This window comes from Daktulosphaira vitifoliae, unplaced genomic scaffold, assembly GCF_025091365.1.
Source record: "Daktulosphaira vitifoliae isolate Bord-2020 unplaced genomic scaffold, ASM2509136v1 Scaffold_2, whole genome shotgun sequence".
NCBI lineage: Eukaryota > Metazoa > Arthropoda > Insecta > Hemiptera > Phylloxeridae > Daktulosphaira > Daktulosphaira vitifoliae.
Window position 1 is genome coordinate 34,970,134 of NW_026099573.1, and position 21,798 is coordinate 34,991,931.

A 21,798-nucleotide genomic window follows, 5' to 3' on the forward strand; every position below is an offset into this window, starting at 1 on the left:
AACAGACCAGAGAGCCACTCTCATAATTTTTTATCGACCTCAACAATGCGTCAAATACTCCAGATATATTCATAATAAAAACTTTATTTTACCCCAAAATAAAAATTCAGGAACCCCATGCTCGTCGTGACATTCCACAATGTCACAGATGTCAAAACTATAGCCATACACGATCGTACTGTAACCGTAAGCCCAGGTATGTACGGTGCGGCCAAGAGCACCTTTTCGATAAGTGTCAAAAAACAATAGAATTACCAGCCACATGCGCACTATGTGGTGGAGGACATCCAGCCAACCATAAAAGATGCGTTGTTCACTAACAGCTCCAAAGGTCTAGACACATGCTCAAGTCATCTCAACCACCAATGAACCCACAAGACTCAACTACTAATAATGTAAATGATAAGCCATTCAGCACTCATCCTGAACCCTTTTCTTACTCTGATGTAATAAAACTCTCAACTAATAATAAAAATCCAAAAAATACCTTATCCAACGATTCCTCACTTTTCTCTCGACTGTCTTCCTTTCTTAAGAACTTCTAATCTCTGATCACACCATTTATTAATCTTCTTACAACTGTTATAAACAAAATCATAGCCAAAAATGACGCATAATCATAATGTAAATATCCCGCTAACCATCCTCTCTTGGAATTCTAATGAACTCAAACAGTACAAAAATGAGTTTTAATTCATATTAGAAGATAAAAATATAGACATAGCCCTTGTTTCTGAAACTCATTTCACCCCCAACTCTTGTACAAATTTTTTTGTATACAAGGCATATTTCACTTGTATCCTGATAGTACAGCACACGCTGGCTCAGCAATACTTATTAAATCTAAATTGGATCACTATTCACTACCGCCATATACAGAGTGATTATTTTATCATAACCCATTCAATTACTCACACAATAATGATAATTTAAACATTTTTTTTTTGATTATCTTTAGTTATACATTATTCTTGAATTATTTACTATGTAATACTTTTTAAGTTCATCCCTTATGCCTGGTAAGGGTATTACTCTGTTTTTTTTAAAGGGAACACTTATTTTGAATTTAATAAAATGTTTGAGTTTTTAATTTAATAATAAATGGCATTTGAATTTTTAATATAACTTTATTTGTTTATTAGATATAAACATTTAAAGTTTCAAATTTTTTAATTAATATACATGTATAGTACACAAGGGATTACAAGTACAGGTAGCTAATTGTTTTTTTATGATATCGATATTAACAGGTACACAGCATTGTTATTGTCAAAGGTAGTAAGGCACATTGTTGTGAGTATACAAATACACTAACTGACTATACAGAAAGGATATCTATTGATAGTCATAATTGATAATAAACAATCCGTGACTGTGACAGCAATGTCATAGAAAACTAATTAACTACCTGCTTTTGTAATCCCTTGTCTATTATACATGTATATTAACTCAAAAATTTGAAACTTTAAATGTTTATATCTAATAAACAAATAAAGTTATATTAAAAATTCAAATGCCATTTACTATTAAATTAAAAACTCAAACATTTTATTAAATTCAAAATAAGTGTTCCCTTAAAAAAAACAGAGTTAACACCTTTACCAGGCATAAGGGATGAACTTAAAAAGTATTACATAGTTAATAATTCAATAATAATGTATAACTAAAGATAATCAAAAAAAAATGTTTAAATTATCATTATTATGTAAGTAATTGAGTGGGTAATGATAAAAAAATCACTCTGTATAACACTTCATATCCAAGCTGCAAGTATACTAATTACTCACAATAATATATCCATCACTATATGCTCAGCATATTGTCCTCCTGGTTCCATCATCTCCTATGAAAACTTTTCTGAATTTTTTGCCACATTAGGTCTACGATTCATCACTGGGGGTGATTTCAATGCCAAAAACCCTTCTTGGGGAAACCGAGCATTCAATACCAGGGGCAGAACGTTACTTCGCTATATTAATAATACTAATTTATCAATCCTAGATCCTCCTGAACATACTTATGGCCCTCACATAACAGGCTTTCAGATATACTTGACATATTTATAAACAAACTATCAGGTAATTTTCAAAATAACTTAAGCAATCTCTTTGACTTATCCTCCGATCACACACCTATTCTACTCGAAATAGGTTTAAACGTTCCGTCTTCAAAAAAAGAAACCCTTACTCCTGGTAAAACTGACTGGTCTATTTTTAAGACAGCTTTCATTTTTCTGTTTCACTAAGAATTTGTTTTTGTAATTGGCTATCTACTCCTAAACCTAATAAAGACCTGTACATTTTTTCACATACAATAAGTACGATGTGCTTCACTATGTTTATATAATGGAAGGCTATTACATAACTTTTTCAATGGTATTATTTTAGGATTGATTATTTTATGTGGAAGAGAGAGAGCGTAAAGCGAGTAAAAGATAGAAAAGTTATACCAGACGAGAATGTAACTACATAACATCGACTGATGGTTATGTAGGTGTGTGTACCGGAAAGAGAATATACAAAAATAGAAGGAACACAGGGGAAAAATTGAAGATGAGGTGGTGGAAATTTAAAGATTGTAACGTAACAAAAGGTAAATATATATATTTGTATTCTAAATTAATTTTGCTGAGCCGAATACGTGTTACGACGGCGTTTATAATTTAAATAATCTTGATAAGGTGTTGTGATTTGTTAGTGCGTGTGCGAGATAGTCAGCTATGTACTACTTCGGACCGGTTTATGGACGGAATTTTTGTGTACATTTACCCCGTTCCATTCCTATCTTGAACGTAATTTGCACTGCTCACCAACTACATTTTCGCCTTATGATTAGAATTGTTCTTAATAATTTCCGGCACTGTGTAGTAAAATTTGTTGACCCCTACTCTAAAGGCTGGCCGTGTTGTCGCCATCTCTTGAGGTCCATAATGTCGATTCACGGGTTTAAGTTTTATTTGACCAAATATAAATGAATTTTGCAGGTAATAACTTTACAAGTCGTAAATTTTTGAAAAATACTCTTATGACTCTGGAGAAAGCAAAGTGAAGCACATTTTATTACAGCTTCTTTTAGAGAAAAAATTTTGTAAGGAATAAGTTTTCCAGTTGTACTAACATAAGCTATTCCTTTGGCTCTAAAGATTTTCTGCTTTTTTTTTTCATTCTAGATCAATTTTTTATGTCACAGAATCCCCTAAACAGATTTTTTGAGCCCGAGAAAATGATCTGATTCAAGATAGACGGAAAAATTGATGGAATAAATGAATTGTGTAGAATATTCAATTGATCAATTTGAAAATAAGGATACAACTTTTATTTTGGTTTGAGTTATAAGCAATGGACCTTCATATAATAAGTAAAATTTAGATAGCTTTTTAACACTAGAGCAACTAAGTTTGTGAGTTTTAGAAGAACAAAATCACCAGGTTTATATTGGATTGAGTTACCTATGACGTCATGGAGTGTTTTCCTGCGTTTTGCTTGGGTAATTTGAAAGTGATGAGCTCATATGTTTTCAATATAGTTCACTGTAGAGGATTGAGGAAAATTCAACGTAAGCTAAGTGGCGAGGCCAGTATTCATGATGAGAAAAACTATGTTCGAAATAACAGACCAAGTTCTCTCATTACCCGCTTTGCAGGATTGCTCTAAGGGCGGTAAACAGATGTATATGTTACTAGGATACCTATAGCTTCTAAGGTTTTGATTCAAACTAAACTAATAAATTGACGACCATAATCTGATATAATTTGACGAGGAACTGTAAAGGAAGGGATAAATTTATGGACGATTTTATGAATGCAAGCTTTGGCTGTGGAATTACATAAAGGATACAATGACTCATTATATTTTACTAATCTAAATTAACAATACGTATATTTTGTTTTTTCCCCAGGCCCCGGGACCCTAGTACTCACTGACTCCCCTTGTTGGGGCCCTTGTCGTAATGAATAAAATAATCTTGTAAATGTTCAACCCCGATTCTAGTTGTGTGATTTCGAACTTATTAAAAAACAAATATATGACAATCAGAAAGCTATGTAAAGTGTACACAACCTCAAAATAAATATAAATTTAAAGTAACTATGCATAGAAGTATTGATTATCTAATAGACATTTTATAGTGGTTATGTGTTAACATATACAAGAAAGCATTTTTAAAATTTCGCCTATTTTGACTTTATTAAATCAGGCATTAAACATTACAGTGTTATTTCGGATAGTTCTTCAAGAGTTTCTCATTTCTCATAGTAATAATTGTGATTACTTGATAACGTATTTAAGTATATAGGGATTAAAGTTAGAAAAACTGTGTGAAAGAAATGTTTAGTTTCTATATAAGTAAATAGTATTAAAATTGTATATTGTCCAAAAAATATCTAAAAGAAAGAAATTTTGTAAAATTTTCATAGCAATGAAGTTATAAAAAATAATCATTCATTATTGGTGATATTAATTAACAACACACTGTACAGTAATATTATTTAAGATAACAGTTTAAAATGTATTTTTACTTATGTTTGTATAGTACAAGGTCAAAAAGGACACATTCCTCTTTTTCGGTTATGTTGTAACTTAATGCAGCCTAATGTATACATATTTAAGATTTAGTCGTAGTTTCGCCATCTATCGAGTAAACCCGCTGCCGTTGTACATCTCTTATATTACATTTTTTGATATATTATATACTATTATATTACGAATAATTTCTATATCTTTTAATTATATAACTTATTCCATTCAATAATTATGTTCCAAATTATTTATTAAATTAACATTTACCTGATTCGCACAAAAAAATATAGTCGTCATAAGTGTAGATAGTAATATTTTAAAGTCTGGTATAAAATCTTTCATTTAAACACTAAAAAGTAAATTAATATTTACCTTAAATGCATTAATTAAAAATTATGTTTATAAGACAAATAAATTTATAATGATTTAACATTTGATAGCAAGACATTATTTTGAAAAAATAATACATTGATAGTATAATACTTAAATTAAAATTAAACGTTTCTAATTGAAGAAAAATGAAAATATTTAAATAATAACACAATAAACATGTTGTTATGAAATATTCGTAGATTAGTTTCATTATTTCAAACATTAATAAAATAAATAATTTTTTTAATGATCGCTCATGAATACATCATAAAATAACATTCATAACGAATGATCAGTTGTTTTAATTTATCTCCAACTGGACCTTAATGAATCGTACTTACTAACGTATCAAAATAATATACAGCTTGAATGATAGAAGTGGAATAATATGATACATTATTCATATTATCAAATATAAATTTGACAAGAAATTTTTACATTATTTACATCTATTTTATCTTTCAAAATCCATTTTTGTACGATTAATTTTGCAAAACCTTAGACTAGTCAAAATTGACTTTTGGATTAAATGGAAAATAGTAGATTCTTAACCCTCGGCTGACATTACTAGTCTGTATCTTGCATAAAAAGCATGTTGCATTGTAAATACTTTTTAGACACATTGCACTTTATGATTTATGAATAGTGAAAGCTAATGTTTCAAAGGGTAACTGCACTCTTGTGACCTGCCGATCGATCGCGACGGGATATGATGTGTTTGGCCGTAGCAAATAGATGTTTTTCGGAAATTTTCGACTTTCGTCTGAACTCGGATTATTGATGATCGTACATAGGTACGTAGTTTACGTAGGTTTATACGGCATAGATGAATATGATAGGTGTTCCAAAAGTAATATAGAAATAATTAATACGATTTCTAATTAAATGAGTTATCACAATGAAATACAAAAAAAATAGTGATTTTAATGAAATTTTGAGTTTTCTTTATAAATTTACTATTAATATTAATTTTATAAGTTCCTGATCTCATATCAATCTAAAAAATAAAATTTTTAATTCCTCATAAAATTTGCTATTTAATGATATAAATTCTTAATTTGCCTAATGAGTTAAAATAGTGTTCAAAAGTTAAACATTTTTAAATTATAAACTTTCATAAAAAGCAACATTAAATTTCAGTATAAAAACGAATTATTTGGAAATTATTTTTTTGAAGTAGGCATTTTTTACATTAGCATAATTATAAAATATTTGTCTCAATTTCTAGAATTAAAAATTTTTTTTCAATATTTGGTGTTATACTAATTAAAACGGTGTTCTTTTAATGTATTGGTCATTAAAATAGATCACGTGAGAGCTCAAAAAAATGAACACAAAATTCCTTTTACAGGAGGAGTTTAGTGCAAAAAATGACCTAATAAAACATTTAAATGCTTTTATCATTATCCAAGGAGAAGATGCCCATTGAAAATGCCAGGTATAGATATCTGACAGTGATTAAAATCACTATCTTAATAAACGCTTCGATGCAAATCTGTAAATAGTGTTTAATTATAAAAAATTGGTAGTTTATTTCAATATCAACAATAACTTTGATTCCCTTAATTTGATCCCGATTAGTTATTTGATTTGTAATTATAATATATGAATAAATAATAATTAAATTTAGTATGAAATTGATATTCAATAATTTAATATTGTAGTTTTTACGGAGACATTATAAAAAAATGAAGTAGTTTGTAACGTAATAAAATGATCATTAGTATAAGGTCATAGGGAACTGTATTCAAACAGTACGCGTCATTCATTGTATGTTCAGTGTTACACATTACATACATAATTATTTATTAAATTAAGACATATTTCCTATCACCTGTGATCCTCATCCTAAATACCACATCTGTCAACGGTCACACTATCAAATACCCTCGCTCGTATGTGATCAAGGCGGCATGAAAAATATCACGGTTATGTTCAAAATTCATCTTCAACAGAACTTTTCTTTTCTTCGTCATCTCCAAACCTTTTGGCACAACCTCATGTTGCCAATTATTATGAATTTTTCCGTTGCCGTCAATTTCATTATGGAGTAATATTTTTTATTTTAGCTTGACAATCATAATAGCATCAACAATGTAAACATCAAAACTTGGACATCAACTAGATCATTATGTGATATTGTTTATCTTTTTGTTCCTCTTGCACATTGTATAAATATTTTAATTTGTTATGTAAGTAATTTGTTTATTTCCTCCTAGGGTAAGGTACCAAAAACCTTGGTGCTCCGGCTTTGCCTCGGCTCTCGGTGGACCCACCTCGGGATATTTGTAAATTTAACTTACAAGTTGTATATTTTTTTACTTTTAACACATAAAAATTTAAAGGGTGATGCAATACTTTTCAATAATAAATGTTTGTTACTAATAACAAAGTTATAAGTTTTATTCACTGGATTACAAGGAACTTTCATTAGAAACAAAAATATACTTTTCTAAATTAACTTTTCACGCTGTTTTCAAATGTGCAGTTAGACTTTTTCTATCATTTCTAAGTTTTAATATTAAAAAATAAGTATTTACATATAAAAAAATAATTAAAAACAAAAAAAAATTGTTTTAAATTAATACTGATTTTGATTTTTAACATGTTAAAATAAGGAAAATGACATATTTATTTTTTAATCCTTTAAAGTTGATTTTTGTGAAAGGTTATAATAAAAAAACTTATTAGCAAATTTCTACTTTTCTAAATTACTCTTCTTCATCATATATACACTTTTGGCACTCCTGATGGTTTAAAATTTTAATATCTGTTGACGTCAACTTCGAAGATGGAGTAGCAGTTTTTTATTTTGGCTTGGCTATCGTTATGGCACTACATAAATCACATGGATTTGGATATATGTGGTATATTTTGTTCCTTCTTTTATATTTTATCTTGCACAGCGTGCACGTATAAATTAATTTATTGTTTTTTACACGTATATTTTGATTTTTATTTTTTTAGTTACTGACTATATATGTAAACTATTAATTTTCTATGATGAATAATGGTCAATCCTTATATGTAATGCGTAATCCAATTGGGCGCACAGGTTGTTTAAAAAAAAAAAAGAACAAACGAAAGTTACACTTTTTCGACGAACAACGACCAATTGTGATGTGGTTAAATGTATCAGTTTGATTAATTTATCGTAGATAAATGTCATATATTAGGCACACTTATTTCGAGTTGCCGTTTTCGGCTATTCTTACCGTTATATATATAACGAATAAATTTGAGTCGTAGAAAGACGACGTAAAGATTTCTGTGAAGGAGAAACAATAAGCAAATAACAAAAAACGAAAAGCGCACAAAACTTAAGTGTAGAATAAAAGGGGTACACCAAAAAGAAAGAGAAAAGTATCAGACCAACCAGTCGTGGCTAACGTCGGAAACCAAACAGAACGCAATATCAGTAATCCATATTCGGCAGCGGCCTTATATCAGTGTCAAGGGCGGGGAGACAACTGATTGTCATATTAATAGCTGGACGGCTGATATCGATAGAGACGCGGGCGAGCACCAGCCTAGAGCAAAGGGCGGTGCCGTGTTATATGTTTCATTTTTTCATTTTTCCCCATGAGCTGTCAGGTCCTCGGGTGCCGTCAGAATGTACATGGTGAACATCTCAGTGGGCTATCCACATTTATGTAGAGGTTACCCATTAACGTTGATGACATGTTTATTATACACTGGCACATGCTTTGGACCTGTTATACTTATGTTTGAAATTGAAAACATTAAATAGAAAATTTTCTGAGAATTAAAAAAATTGATTCTTAAGATTAATATGCAGTCAGCAAATTTTATAATAACTATTTATAGTAAATTTATCAGAAAAGCTCAGTATTTCTTTACATTTTTATCGTAATAGGTAACTTAAATAGTAATAATAGCAATAATTTTCTAGTAACTTTTGGTGTTTAAAAAGATGCTATAATTGAAATATAAACTGAATTAATATTAATGATATTAAAACTTTAACTAAAAATACCAATCAAAAAAAGTTGTTAAAATGATTTACAATCATTTTTTTTAGAAATTATTTTTATAGCAACATGTTTCCAAAAAATTGTAATCATTTGACGTATCGTTGAAAAAAGTAGGTCAAGTTAGAGCAGAGAAAATAAAAGTTAGTCACAAAAAAATAACTTCTTAGCTTTGTATCGAAGCAAAAACCTAAAATATAGTAAAATAATTTTAATATAAATAAGAAATTTCTTCTCACTAGGGGCGACTACAGTGTTAACAATCAAATGAGTTGAACATTCATTCTAACTTAAAAAGAATTAAGAAAAAAATGCAAAGAATTCCTCAGGCTGGAACCTTGTACACCAAGCTCATATGATACAAGTGTTCCCGACTAAGCAACCGCATGTCGCTTTCGTCGACTGAAAAAAATGGCAATTTAAGCTAGTTTAAATTTCAAAGTTATTGTTCTCGACTTAAAAAAGCAAAAAAAATTTAAATAAGGTTTTCACTATAAATCTGAGAAAGTATTAAAATTTTACTATGATTTTTTTTTTTTGCGTGTCTATTACCACTCAATCTGAGCTCTAGCTGGACTTATTTTGATGAACAATATGTCAAAAGATCACAAATCGTATCTAGTCGAAGACATTACCCTCACAAATTGAAAAAAATTCCCTCGTTTTCCGTAAACGGGGGAAATCCACAAAAAAATTACAAATCTAAACATCGCTAATTTTCGACATTTCTTCATTTTTTTTACTTAAAATTGCCATAACTTTTTTAAAAATTCCCGAATCAATATAATTTTTTTTTTATAGATACCTTAGATATTTACCTATTATTTTATATATTTTTTGTGAACATTTGACCATTTGACAAGAAGGATTTCAAAATGGTAACTTTTTTACATTATCTTTTGGAAATGTTCCGGAAAGAGTGACAAAAGCTAAATGATCTGCTAGTTCCTTATTAATATTCTGATTAAGATAAAGTATGTCGAATGAAAAAGGAATTATTAAAAAATATTATTTCTCATAAAAAATTATGTTGATCCATACACTTTTCAATAAGTTATAGCATTATAAAATTAAAAATGTAAAATATAAAATCGAGAAATTTTACACAAAAATAGCATTTGTTAGCCATTTTCACCACGAAGACAAGTCCAGAGGTCAAATTTTTTTTTTTCATAATAATGTACATTACATTAGCTTTAATTTAAGACAGGGATTAATTTTTAGAAAAATCTAGCGGGCCAGAGCATAGAAAGCAAAAAAAAAAAAAAGGTCATTCAGAATTTTTTTGTTTATAATGTAATAATACAAAAAGGGTTATTAAAATAATTTAATTAAATATAAATAGATATTTGTTTAGTGTGAGTTTTGAGTATGTGTCGCTTCTGTGACAACGCGGCAAAATCGACTTCTATTTCGGACGAAGAAACACGACTTAATGTTTCATCTGTAAGTCGATTTCTATATATTTGATTTAATATGTTTCATGTTTGAAAATGTACATTCACAAATGTAAGTAGTCCCAAACATGGATAACATTTATAATGGGAACTCTCGTAAAAGTGGATATTTTATAATAGGTAGTTTTTTCCAGAAGCTTATGTTTGTAGATAATAATAATGGATCTGTTTGTAACTCACATAATTCTAATTGAAGTTCAGCATCTTGCTTTTCAATTTCAACTGAAATTGGATTATTAAACAAATTTATTTGAGGGCGCATAAGTTCAATTTCTTCAAATCGTCTTTCGAATTCTACAGTTAATTCGTCCAAGTGGGTAATGCAATGTTGAAAATTAAACTCATCGTTCAATTCTATTTTTATAATTTCGCAACACGGAAAATGAATTAGTTTTTTTTCAACGACTAAATTTTTAAACTTTACCAATTTTTTTCTGAATCCATCTAAAAATCCAATAATTTGAGAAATTGTTTGTTTTTTACCTTGAAGTTGTAAATTTAATTTATTTAAATGTTGAGAAATATCAGTTAAAAATGCCAATGAACATAAAAATTGTTTATCAACCAATTTGTTTTCCAAATACGTAGTATCAGTTTTAATATTTGTTTTAAGAAACTCAAGTATTTCTTTTCTCAAAACAAAAAAACGTTCTAGACAATTTCCACGACTTAACCAGCGTACATCTATGTGTAATAATAAATCACCATATTCACAATCAAGTTCCTCCAAATATGTAATAAAATTACGGTGGTTTAAACTACGGTTGCTTCCTCTAATGAGATTAGTAATTTTAAAAACAGTATTCATAACTTCGTCAAGCTTCATTATTTTTCCACACAACGCTTCCTGATGAATAATACAATGTATAGTAGGAACATTAACGTTAAATTTGCGTAATAATCTAACAAAACCAATATTTTTGCCAACCATAGCTTTGGCACCATCTATGTACAATCGATGACATTTTTTCGAATCCACCAAATGGTTCAATTGCGTTTTGTACTGCATTAAATATATCACTTCCTTTGGTAGTTTCATGCTGGGAACATAATTCTAATAGCTCTTCATACACTTCAAACTGTGGAGATATCGAAAAATATGCACAATCCGTCATAATAATTTGCAATGTCTTATGAATGGCACTATCAATGTCAGCTATACGACGTGTCACTGTGCGCCTTGAAAGTGAAATTTTTTCAAATTCACTGGCAATTTTGTTTTTGTTAATTGATTTAGCTATTTTTACTGCACAATTTTTAACAAATTCGCTATCACTCAACGATTTTTTAGATTTTGCTATTTCGTTAGAAATTATATATGAATCCAATAAACTTGATTGTTGTGAAGTTGTTGCTTTTGTCATCACATTTTGTTGTGATTGAAGTTTTCTTTTGAGATCAATTACAACACTCTCTCTTGCATCACCAATGTATTTTTCATATTTGGACAAATGATTTGTCATGTAATGTCTTTTTAAATTATATTCTTTGAAGACCGCAATAACGCTTAAACAAACTAGACATTGAGGTTTTTTTTGTATGTTAATAATACATAAATAGTCATTCTCCAATGAGGTATTAAAAGTTCTATTTTCATCATCAATTTTACGCTTTTTTGCGGACATTATTAGGCACTACAAAAACACGAAAATAATAAATTCAACGACACAAACGATACGAAGAAACTGATATAATTAAATAGGTTGCTACAAACAGCTATGGTTAAAAGCTATACGTATGCATACGTGTGTATATACTATAACTATTATATGACATTTATACATTTAACGATGTTCAATATCAGATAACAATTATTATATCGATAAGATAGAGTATGGACTATAGACTATACATTATAAATTATAGAGTATAGATAGACGATAAACTTTAAAATTGTATGTTGCTATTTGAAAATGTAGCGCGGGTCAGATAAAAATGGCTCGCGGGCCTCCAGTTGCCCACCCCTAATTTAAGATATATATAAAAGTGTCAGACCTTCCGGAACATTTTCAAAAGTTAAGTTGAAAAAGTTAATTTTTTGTAAAAAAGTTGTCATTTTAAATTGTGGGCAGGTTAAGTGTCAGATTTACAAAAAATATATACCAAATAATAGATAAAGACATCAAGCATCTATAAAAAAAAAAATTATATTGATATGTTCATTTTTGAAGAAGTAACGGCAAGTTTAGTAAAAAAAATTGAAAAAATTTCGAAAATTAGCGATTTTGAAATTTGGAGGTTTACTCTATTTACGGGGAACGAGGGAAATTTTTCCAATATTTGAGGGTAATTTCTTCGACTAGATACGATTTGTGATCTTTTGACATATCGTTGAAAGAAATCCGTTCTGTGAGAGCTGAGAAAAAGTGGTAACAGACACAAAAAAAAAAAAATAAAAAACACATCTTAGTAAAACCAATACCTTCTCAGCTTCGCATCGATGCTAAAAATTATGATTTTTGTAAAATAATTTTATTTTATATTTTTAACTTAATAATGCTATAACTTATTCAAAAATGAACATATCAATATAATTTTTTTTATTATAGATGCTTGATGTCTTTACTTATCATTTGGTATATTTTTTTTGTAAATCTGACCCTTTAACTGCCCACGGGGGGGATTTAAAATGACAACTTTTTCACAAGAAATTTACTTTTTCAACTTAAATTTTGAAAATGTTCCGGAAAGTCTGACACTTTTATGTATATTTTAAATTAAAGCTAATGTAATATACTTTAATTTGAAAAAAAAAATTTGACCTCTGGACTTTTCTTCACGGCGAAAATGGCTACCGAATGCTATTTTCGTGTGAAAATTCTCGATTTTATAATTTACATTTTTTACTTTAAAGTGCTATAACTTTTTAAAAAATGTATGGATCAACACAATTTTTTTATGAGAATATTTTTTAATAATCCCTTTTTCATTTGACATACTTTTCTTAATCAAGATATTAATAAGGAACTAGCAGATCTAGTAGCTTTTGGAATAATACACCAATTTTTTAAAATTAAACACAATCTAAAGATTTGCATTGAAGCGATTATTTTTGATAATGATTTTAATCACTGTCAGATATCATTATACTTGATCTTACTATACTCCCTGTGCTGGGGGTTTTTTTCAATTTTTTTTACTTAAAATTAGCATAACTTTTTTAAAAATGATCGAGTCAATATATATATTTTTTTTATAGATATTTTAGTTATTTACCTGTCATTTGATACATTTTTTGAACATTTGACCTTTTACCAGCCTATAGGAAATGTTTCCAAATGGCAATTTTTTCACAATAAATTAACTTTTGAAAATGTTCCGGAAAAATTGACACTTTTATATATATCTTAAATTAGAGCTTATATAATGTACTTTAATTTGAAAAAAAAAAAATATTTCCTCTGAATTTGTCTGAGTAAAATAACTTTGAAATGTGAACTAGCTTAAATTGCCTTTTTTCAATTGACGAAAGCGACGAACGGTTGCTGAGTCGGTAACACTTGTGTCTTACGCGCTTGAGGTACAAGGATCCAACCCGCGTATGACTATGATTTTTTTGCATTTTTTCCTTAATTCTTTTTGAGTTAGAAAAAACTTTTCAACTCATTTGATTTTTATCTCTTTTAAATTCAACATATCCAATGAATATCAAGGATATCATCACAGTAGTCTCCCCTAGTTTGAAGAAATTATTTATTAATATTAAAATTATATTTCTATGTGGTTTTATAGTAATTATAAAATTTACTAGTTGCTTATTAATCTTAACAATAACATTTTTTTAATTCTCATAAAATTTTCTATTTAATATTTAATATGTCAATTTCATATTTGCAAGTTGAACTAAAAATGATGAAAACAAATTTAATTTTTTTTATTATTAACTTTCATAAATGCAATTTTAACAGATTGAAGTACAGTCACTGCTATAGCAGTCATTGTGTTTTAAGTCGTAATTTGACTATAACTGCTAGAATAGTGATATATTTAGAATTATGCAGATTCCAATACTTTTGATTCGGATTTGGATAATGGCAGTGATATTATAGATTTGCAACAATCAGAACCAACTATAACAGGTGAAGTACTTGGTTCAACAGTTGTGAGAAAGTTGAAAAGTTTAGGATTGGATTTATTGTCATGTGTAGGAATTGTTTGTGATGGGTGCAATGTTAACATGTGAAGCAGTTGTTTGTTATACAGAAATCATCTAAGAAAGACATNATTGTCATGTGTAGGAATTGTTTGTGATGGGTGCAATGTTAACATGTGAAGCAGTTGTTTGTTATACAGAAATCATCTAAGAATGCTATGATATGTCCNGAAGCAGTTGTTTGTTATACAGAAATCATCTAAGAAAGACATATGCTTAAATCATTTGTTAAACAATAATTTATATAAATCAAATAAGGTTCAAAATATTAGAAATACTATTGGAGCCATTCAACCATGCCAAACTCTTTCAAAATAACCTAACCGATTTTCATGAAATTTAGTGTGCATATCGGGTAGGTCTGAGAATCGGTCTACATCTATTTTTCATACCCCTAAATGTTAGGTCCACTCCTTCATATTTTTTTGGCAAGATTTTTATTTTTATTTTGTTATGAATTTTTTCACGCTCATCAAACCCTATTTTTCAACCACGATATTTTTTTATTTTTTATTTTATCCACAGATCCCTAATAGGTTGCAAGATGGGAATCAAACATAATAATTGTTGTACCATAAATTCTTATTCAGAGTTTATAATTTCAATTTCCTTTAATTATGCTTTTTTTCTCAATTTAACTTGATCTTCCACCTTCACCGGTCGATAACTGATCAACTATTAATCGATCAGTTATCCCCGCCAGTTGAAAACCATCCAGTTTGTTTGTATTGGCTAAAGACGGACTAACCAAGAATTATGTACACTCTTTTGCGTTTCTCTGAGAAATTAATCTTAATTTTTTTAACTGTCATAATAGTAAAAATATGAATAATTATTTTTTATGTTTAGATAGTTATTAAGAGTTGTAATTAAAAATATATTCGTTACTTTAATAAAAAATACAATGATTTCGATTATAAGTACATCCCTACACACTTATAGTAAGTTAGTTATTTTTATTGAACTAAAAAAATATTTCTTGAGAAATAATTTATATGGCAAAACAACGTTTGCCGGGTCAGCTAGTTGATTTATAATAATTAATAAATTTTAAGAATTGTTGTATTAAATTATAATCTTTTCCCCTAGGATAAGGTACAAAATCCATGGTGCTCCAGTTTTGTCTTTGGCTTACCTAAGCTCTCCTCGGGTTCTTGTAAAGTTATGCTTATAATTAAATATACATTTAATACATGTTATAAGTATACGACTTGATTTCGTTCAGTAGGAAGCAATTATTAACTAGTCTCATTTAAATAAATATAACATATTTATTCAATAAATAACAATGTTATTACTATATCAATAACCGGCTTATCAATAAGACAACTTTATAAGCGTGTAGAATCACTAAATATACAGAAATATTATGTATTTATTTATTAAAACATTAATGATAGAAAATTGTAGTTTTTACCTTATTACTCGTGATATGCATAAAACTAGCACTCTGTATATACATATATTTATATATATTTCTTACTTGAAAACAATAAAAAATATGTTTTTNTTTTTTTAGCATAGAAATAATTAACATATCAATTATTATTATAATGTATAAAAACCATTAAATAAAAATGATTCCTTCGACTGGAAATTCGAAAAAAACACAATGTGTCAATACTTTTTTTACCCACTGTAGTTCAAAATATAAAAATCATTAGAAAAATACAATAACGCAATATATTTGCTGGATAAAAAGTATATTTAATTCACTTTTTAAAACATGACTGAACACACTATTGTATATTTGCACATACTTTATTAGGTTGTATTTCAAAAGCTTAGTAAAGAAACAGGAGTATTCTATTTTTTCATTGCATTAAATTTTTTGCTTTTTTGCATATAAGTAATTTTTTTATAATTACATTGTAATTATTAGACTTTATCTTAATCTTTATCATTTACATCTCTACACACATAAATAACTGGATTTCTATCTATTAAATCAATATCTCTTTCTAAATCTTTTAACTGTTTTTCTAACTTAGTTTTTTTTTTTTTTTTCTTAATAGTATCTGTTAACATTGGTAAACGCTGAAATTCCCGTTGAAGTTTGGTCCAATTTGTTTTTAGACCCTACAGTTTTATAAACGCTTTTTCAATAATAATAAAATACATTTTAATCTTATTTTTACTCACATTTAATAATAGATTTCGTTCTTGTTCAGGTATATACATCAACGCAGGTTTTTTAGCCATATTTTTTTCAACCTCTAATATTTTTTTATTTTCTTTTTCTTTGTATAATTTAAAAATATACCCGGGAGTTTTACCGAAAGTCTTAATTAAAAGTCAATAATATTTATATTAAAATATTTAAACATTTTTATCTCATTTTGAAATAAATAAGTTTTATTACTTTTTTTGATACATACGTAGGTTCTAATCCTGCTTCATCGAGAATAATAACATGTCCATTTCTCGTATCTTGAACCTTATGTTTAGACAATGGAGGGACTTTACGAATAGCGTCAACAATATTTATATGTTTTATATTTTTTTTTTCATTAATACTAACTAATGAATTAATTGGTCTACTCTTGAATATTTTTTCAATGTTGTTTTTGTTTGGTAAAGGTCTAATTAATGTATTTACTTTATTTATTTCTAAAAAACAGTTATTTTAATATTAAAACAAAATAAATTTTTTTGTGATTGCAATAAAAATTATTATATAAAACTTACCCACAAATGGTCTAACTACTTTTCTTGAATGTTTCTTTAAAAATTCAGAAGGAGAATTTAATTGAATCTCTGCATAGCCCATAGTTTTATGACAAGTTTTGTTACATTTGAATGACATTTTGATTGAATCTGTAAAAACTGATCGATACATGGGAGGCTTGACTACTGGTGGTTCAGGAATAACTATCAAACGTGAAATATTTTCATTATATTGAGTCATCATGAATAAATACCTTACGAAGTAATTAATTTTTATAACTGTTTAAAATTACATGCCTAAAAATTTATGTAGTGTACAAAATCAAATGTTATGTTTATTAAAGCTAAATTATCATTCATAGCAACGTTAATCATTTAAAATTTGTAATTCAGATTATTTTTCCATAAATAATTGACATGGGATTAAATTATGTAGTTTTTTCAGTCTTCTTCTTTCCAATTTCTGGGAAATAATTTTTTTCCTTCGATCTGTCAAAAAATCTAATGACATTGGTACTATCAGTAACCAATAATATCAAGCCCTCACCACTAGACTTAATGAGTTTCTCTTGTTCAGTAGACTTCTCATTCATATTATAGCTTACGAGGACTAGAGCAACTTTCTTGTCGTCCGTTATCACAGTTTAATAGGTTAATACTAACTAACCAATGTCCTGACCGACTTAGAGCAATGGTTCGCGATGCTATCAAAGGCAGTAAAAGAAATAACGGTGTGGATTGTCCAGGGAGCCAAAAATTATGTGCGGAATAGTTTTCCCTATGGAAATTATTGGATAGTGTTAACATAAGGTGATTGAATAATCTATTTAATAAAATCCTATTAGAAGGGAAAATGCCAAATATTGGAAGAATAGTATTGTGATATTTAAAGGCAAACAAGACATTCAGTAGTCGAGAAATTATAGAGGCATAAAGCTAATGAATCATAGTATGAAAATTTGGAAAAAAATATGAGGAGAAAAATTAGTAACAAGTATTGTTTAAGTATTTAGGGTCAGTTGTGCAAAACAGCGATGGTATTGACGAGGATGTAAGACACAGGATTAAGTGGGGGCGGTTGAAGTGGAGAGAAGCGTCAGGCGTCTTATGCGATAAAAAAATTCTAATGAGCAGGTATGTTGTTTGCTGACGATATAGTGTTAATAGAAAGAAATTAATCAAAAGCTAGGTACCCTTAACCGCCCCTATGCTACAAGTTTTTGTGATCACACAGTTCACTGATGACAGCAGTGAATTCCCCAACCCGGTTATCATAAATTGTCAATAGCGCAACAATTGTAGAATTCCACTTCGTTAATTATTTTTAATATTAACAAGTAGATTAACCAGTTGTTTGCCCATCCAATCTTTATCGCGCGCGCAAGGCCCCGCTACTGATACACATTAAATTGCAACGACAGCGATAGACAGGTAGTGCACAATACACTTCATATCACGCGTTCGATATAGCATTTAACAACCGGGTCCCATAAAACCGTTTATATTATTAATTGTGACCTTCGCTATCATAAATTGAACACCTCGGACGCGACCCCTATCAGACAGTGATAAATATTGCGGCCCAACACTTTAGAACCCGGCAACCAACTCCCAGTACAACAAGTACATAGCCTTCACCACCTCAGATACCCAATCACGATACGCGAACGGGTAGCACCAGACCACGACCCCTGATGTTGTTTCGCGCTGCGTGACTTGACATCACCGCCCTTAACTCTCATTCATTACAGCAGCCTGGCGTCAATGATAGTGCAGGCCCGTCGACGGAGGCCCCTCCTTTTGTTTGGTAGAATAACAAGCAACCCCCTTCACCACCCTCGTTTGCGCACAAATGATCGACCACAACCCATACCACAAAGCGCGAACAAACCCAACCGCGAATATACGTTGAAGAAGTCAACGTTTTGACGTTGATGACATGTTTATTATACACTGGCACACACGTTGGACCTGTCATGATCATGTTTTCCCTATATTCTATTATTTCATTTTATATGTGGTCTACACAGCTTGCTACACGTGGTTTAATTTATCATTCTTAATTGTCTTACCTTTATGTGGACTTAATGCTTAATAAATTAAAAAGCATTTTATCACCTGAAGCAATATTATTTGAATACCTTTCAACGTATACATTTTTATTACTGGTGGAGTAACATTAAACTTTGTAATGTTGCAGAATTTGTACTAGTTTGTTTTTACAAGTCTTATCAATTAGTGGCGTGTGCATTAGGTGTAAAGTATTTTTGATAACAGTGTATGGGATAACCTCCTTCAGTCAACCGGTCCTATATCTATTATCCTATTATCATCAGCTGACCATACACTGTGTGTTGTGTATTGGTGGCTGCACTGTTGGGCAGCCAGCGTCTAGGTCCTCTTTATTATTAAGATGTATTAATGTTGTAATAAGCAGAAGCTCTCATGATTATTATTAAAATAAAGTTTTTTATTGAAATAACTTAACTTGTACTCATTTTTAAAATATGTATTACTAAAATACATAACATGGCGCAGTCGAGAGGATTGATAGTACCAGCCCCAGGACCGCTGGAGTTACACGGTAATTTAATGGAAAATTTTAAAAATTTTAAAAGAAAGTATGAACTATACATATCAGCTAATGACTTGGAAAATAAGTCAAATAAAATTAAAACAGCAATATTACATTCTTTTATTGGGGATGATGCTAATGAGCTGATTGATACGCTTGAGCTGACTGATAAGCCATATTGTACTATATTAAGTGGCTTAGAACAATATTTTGAACCTAAAAAAAATTTAATAATAGAACAATTCAAGTTTTTTCAAAGAAATCAGCAAGAAGGTGAATCATTTGATCATTTCTTAATTGATCTAAGAAAGCAATCTAAAAAATGTGAATTTGGTGAATTGAACAATAATCTTTTAAGAGTGAGGATAGTTCTTGGTATTAATGACAAGAGACTTCAGGAACGGTTATTAAGAGAACCAAAATTGACTTTAGAACAGACTGTTGAGTGTTGTAGAGCTGCTGAAGCTGCTAAACAGAACCAGTCAGTAGTAATGTCAAAGGGTGATTCTAATTATTTGTCAAGTAATCCAATGGTTGATGCTGTTATTTATAATACTAAAACAGAACATTCTAAAGATTTCAACAAGTTTGATGATAAGTCAAATGGGTTACAAAGTGGTGGTCAGTCCAGTCAATCAATGAAATATAAAAATCATGACATAAATGTTTTAATGTATGATTGTAAGAAATGTGGTCGACATCATGGTCCTAGGAGTTGTCCAGCCTTCAATCAAAAATGTAAGATATGTTTAAAATTTGGTCATTTTGCTGTAGGATGTAAGTCAAGAATTGTTAAAGATAAGAGTAATTTAAGTAATAATGTAAATAATAATAGACAGGTTAGGGCTATTACTAATGAAAATAATAATAGTAGTGACCAATTATTTTTTATTAATAAAGTTAATATATGTCAGAGTTTGGTTAGAGAATCTTGGTCAGAAAATATAATTGTTGATAATAATGTTATTAAGTTTAAGCTTGATACAGGTTCTGATATAAATATTTTACCTTTGAGTATTTTAAAAAAGTTAAATAAGAATTATAATATGCTAAAATATGAGGTGAAAATACAAGCTTATGGAGGCTTTATTATTGAAGCAGTTGGCGAGATAACGTTAGAATGTATAGTTAATAATAAAAATTGTGTATTAAAATTTGTTGTTATTAATGATTTAGAGCTTGAGTGTAAAGTTGAACCATTATTAGGGTTAAGTGACTGTATGGAATTAGATTTAATTAAAAGAGTAAGTGATGTTCAGTTAAAAGAAAAATATTCAGACAAAGAGCAATTTATAAAAGAAAATGAGAGTGTGTTTCAGGGCTTGGGTAAGTTTGGTGAGGAATATACTATTAGGTTAATGCCAGATTACCAATGTACAATTAAGCCACCACGTAGAGTACCTCAATCTATTCTTAAAAAGTTAGAAGATACTCTGAAATCATTGTGTGATAAGGGAATAATCAAACCAGTTGAATATCCTAAGTCATTTGCCAGTAATATTGTTATTGTAGAAAAAGCGAATGGTAATTTAAGAATATGTTTGGATCCAACTGATTTAAATAAGTATATTAAAAGAGATTATTTTTTAATTCCTACAGTAGATGAAATAAGAGCAAAATTGGTAAATAAAACAATTTTTACAGTTATAGATCTTAGAGAAAGTTTTTATCAGATACCGCTAAGTGAGGAGTCAAGTGAATTGTGTACTTTTAGCTCACCTTATGGGTATTATGCATTTAAAAGATTACCTTTTGGAATATCATGCGCCCCAGAAGTATTTTTTAAGACTTTAACAAAATATTTTGGACATATTAAAAATGTAATTATATATATAGATGATATATTAATAGTTGGTAGTAATGAAAAAGAACATGATGAGGCGCTAGAAGAAGTAATAAACAAAGCAAAAGAATTGAATGTTAAGTTTAATCCAGAAAAAGTACAGTATAGACAAAAGGAAATAAAGTATTTAGGAATGAAATTTAATAATGAGGGAGTTAAGCCAGATGAAAGTCAAATAGAAGCTATAAAAAATTTAAAGGAGCCAAAAAATAAAATAGAGTT

The 21,798-nt window shown here is 29.0% G+C and overlaps 2 protein-coding genes across 2 annotated transcripts in view; both read right to left on the reverse strand.

Moving 5' to 3' along the window:
* LOC126899820 (cathepsin B-like) overlaps positions 1-4,843 on the reverse strand; it is a 41,947-nt gene extending 37,104 nt beyond the window's left edge. Inside the window, exon 1 of the mRNA XM_050675044.1 lies at positions 4,785-4,843. Within this exon, the coding sequence (XP_050531001.1) occupies positions 4,785-4,814 (30 nt within the window). The 5' untranslated portion in view covers positions 4,815-4,843. The remainder of the gene's footprint in view (positions 1-4,784) is intronic.
* Positions 4,844-16,186: 11,343 nt separating this feature from the next.
* On the reverse strand, positions 16,187-17,615 carry LOC126899826 (enkurin-like). The gene is made up of 4 exons (XM_050675052.1): positions 17,180-17,615; positions 16,854-17,101; positions 16,634-16,774; positions 16,187-16,570 (listed from the first exon to the last, which is right to left on the reverse strand). Exons 1-4 carry the CDS (start codon positions 17,400-17,402, stop codon positions 16,382-16,384), a joined length of 801 nt encoding a protein of 266 aa, XP_050531009.1. The 5' UTR covers positions 17,403-17,615; the 3' UTR covers positions 16,187-16,381.
* Between the last annotated feature and the right edge of the window lie 4,183 nt (positions 17,616-21,798).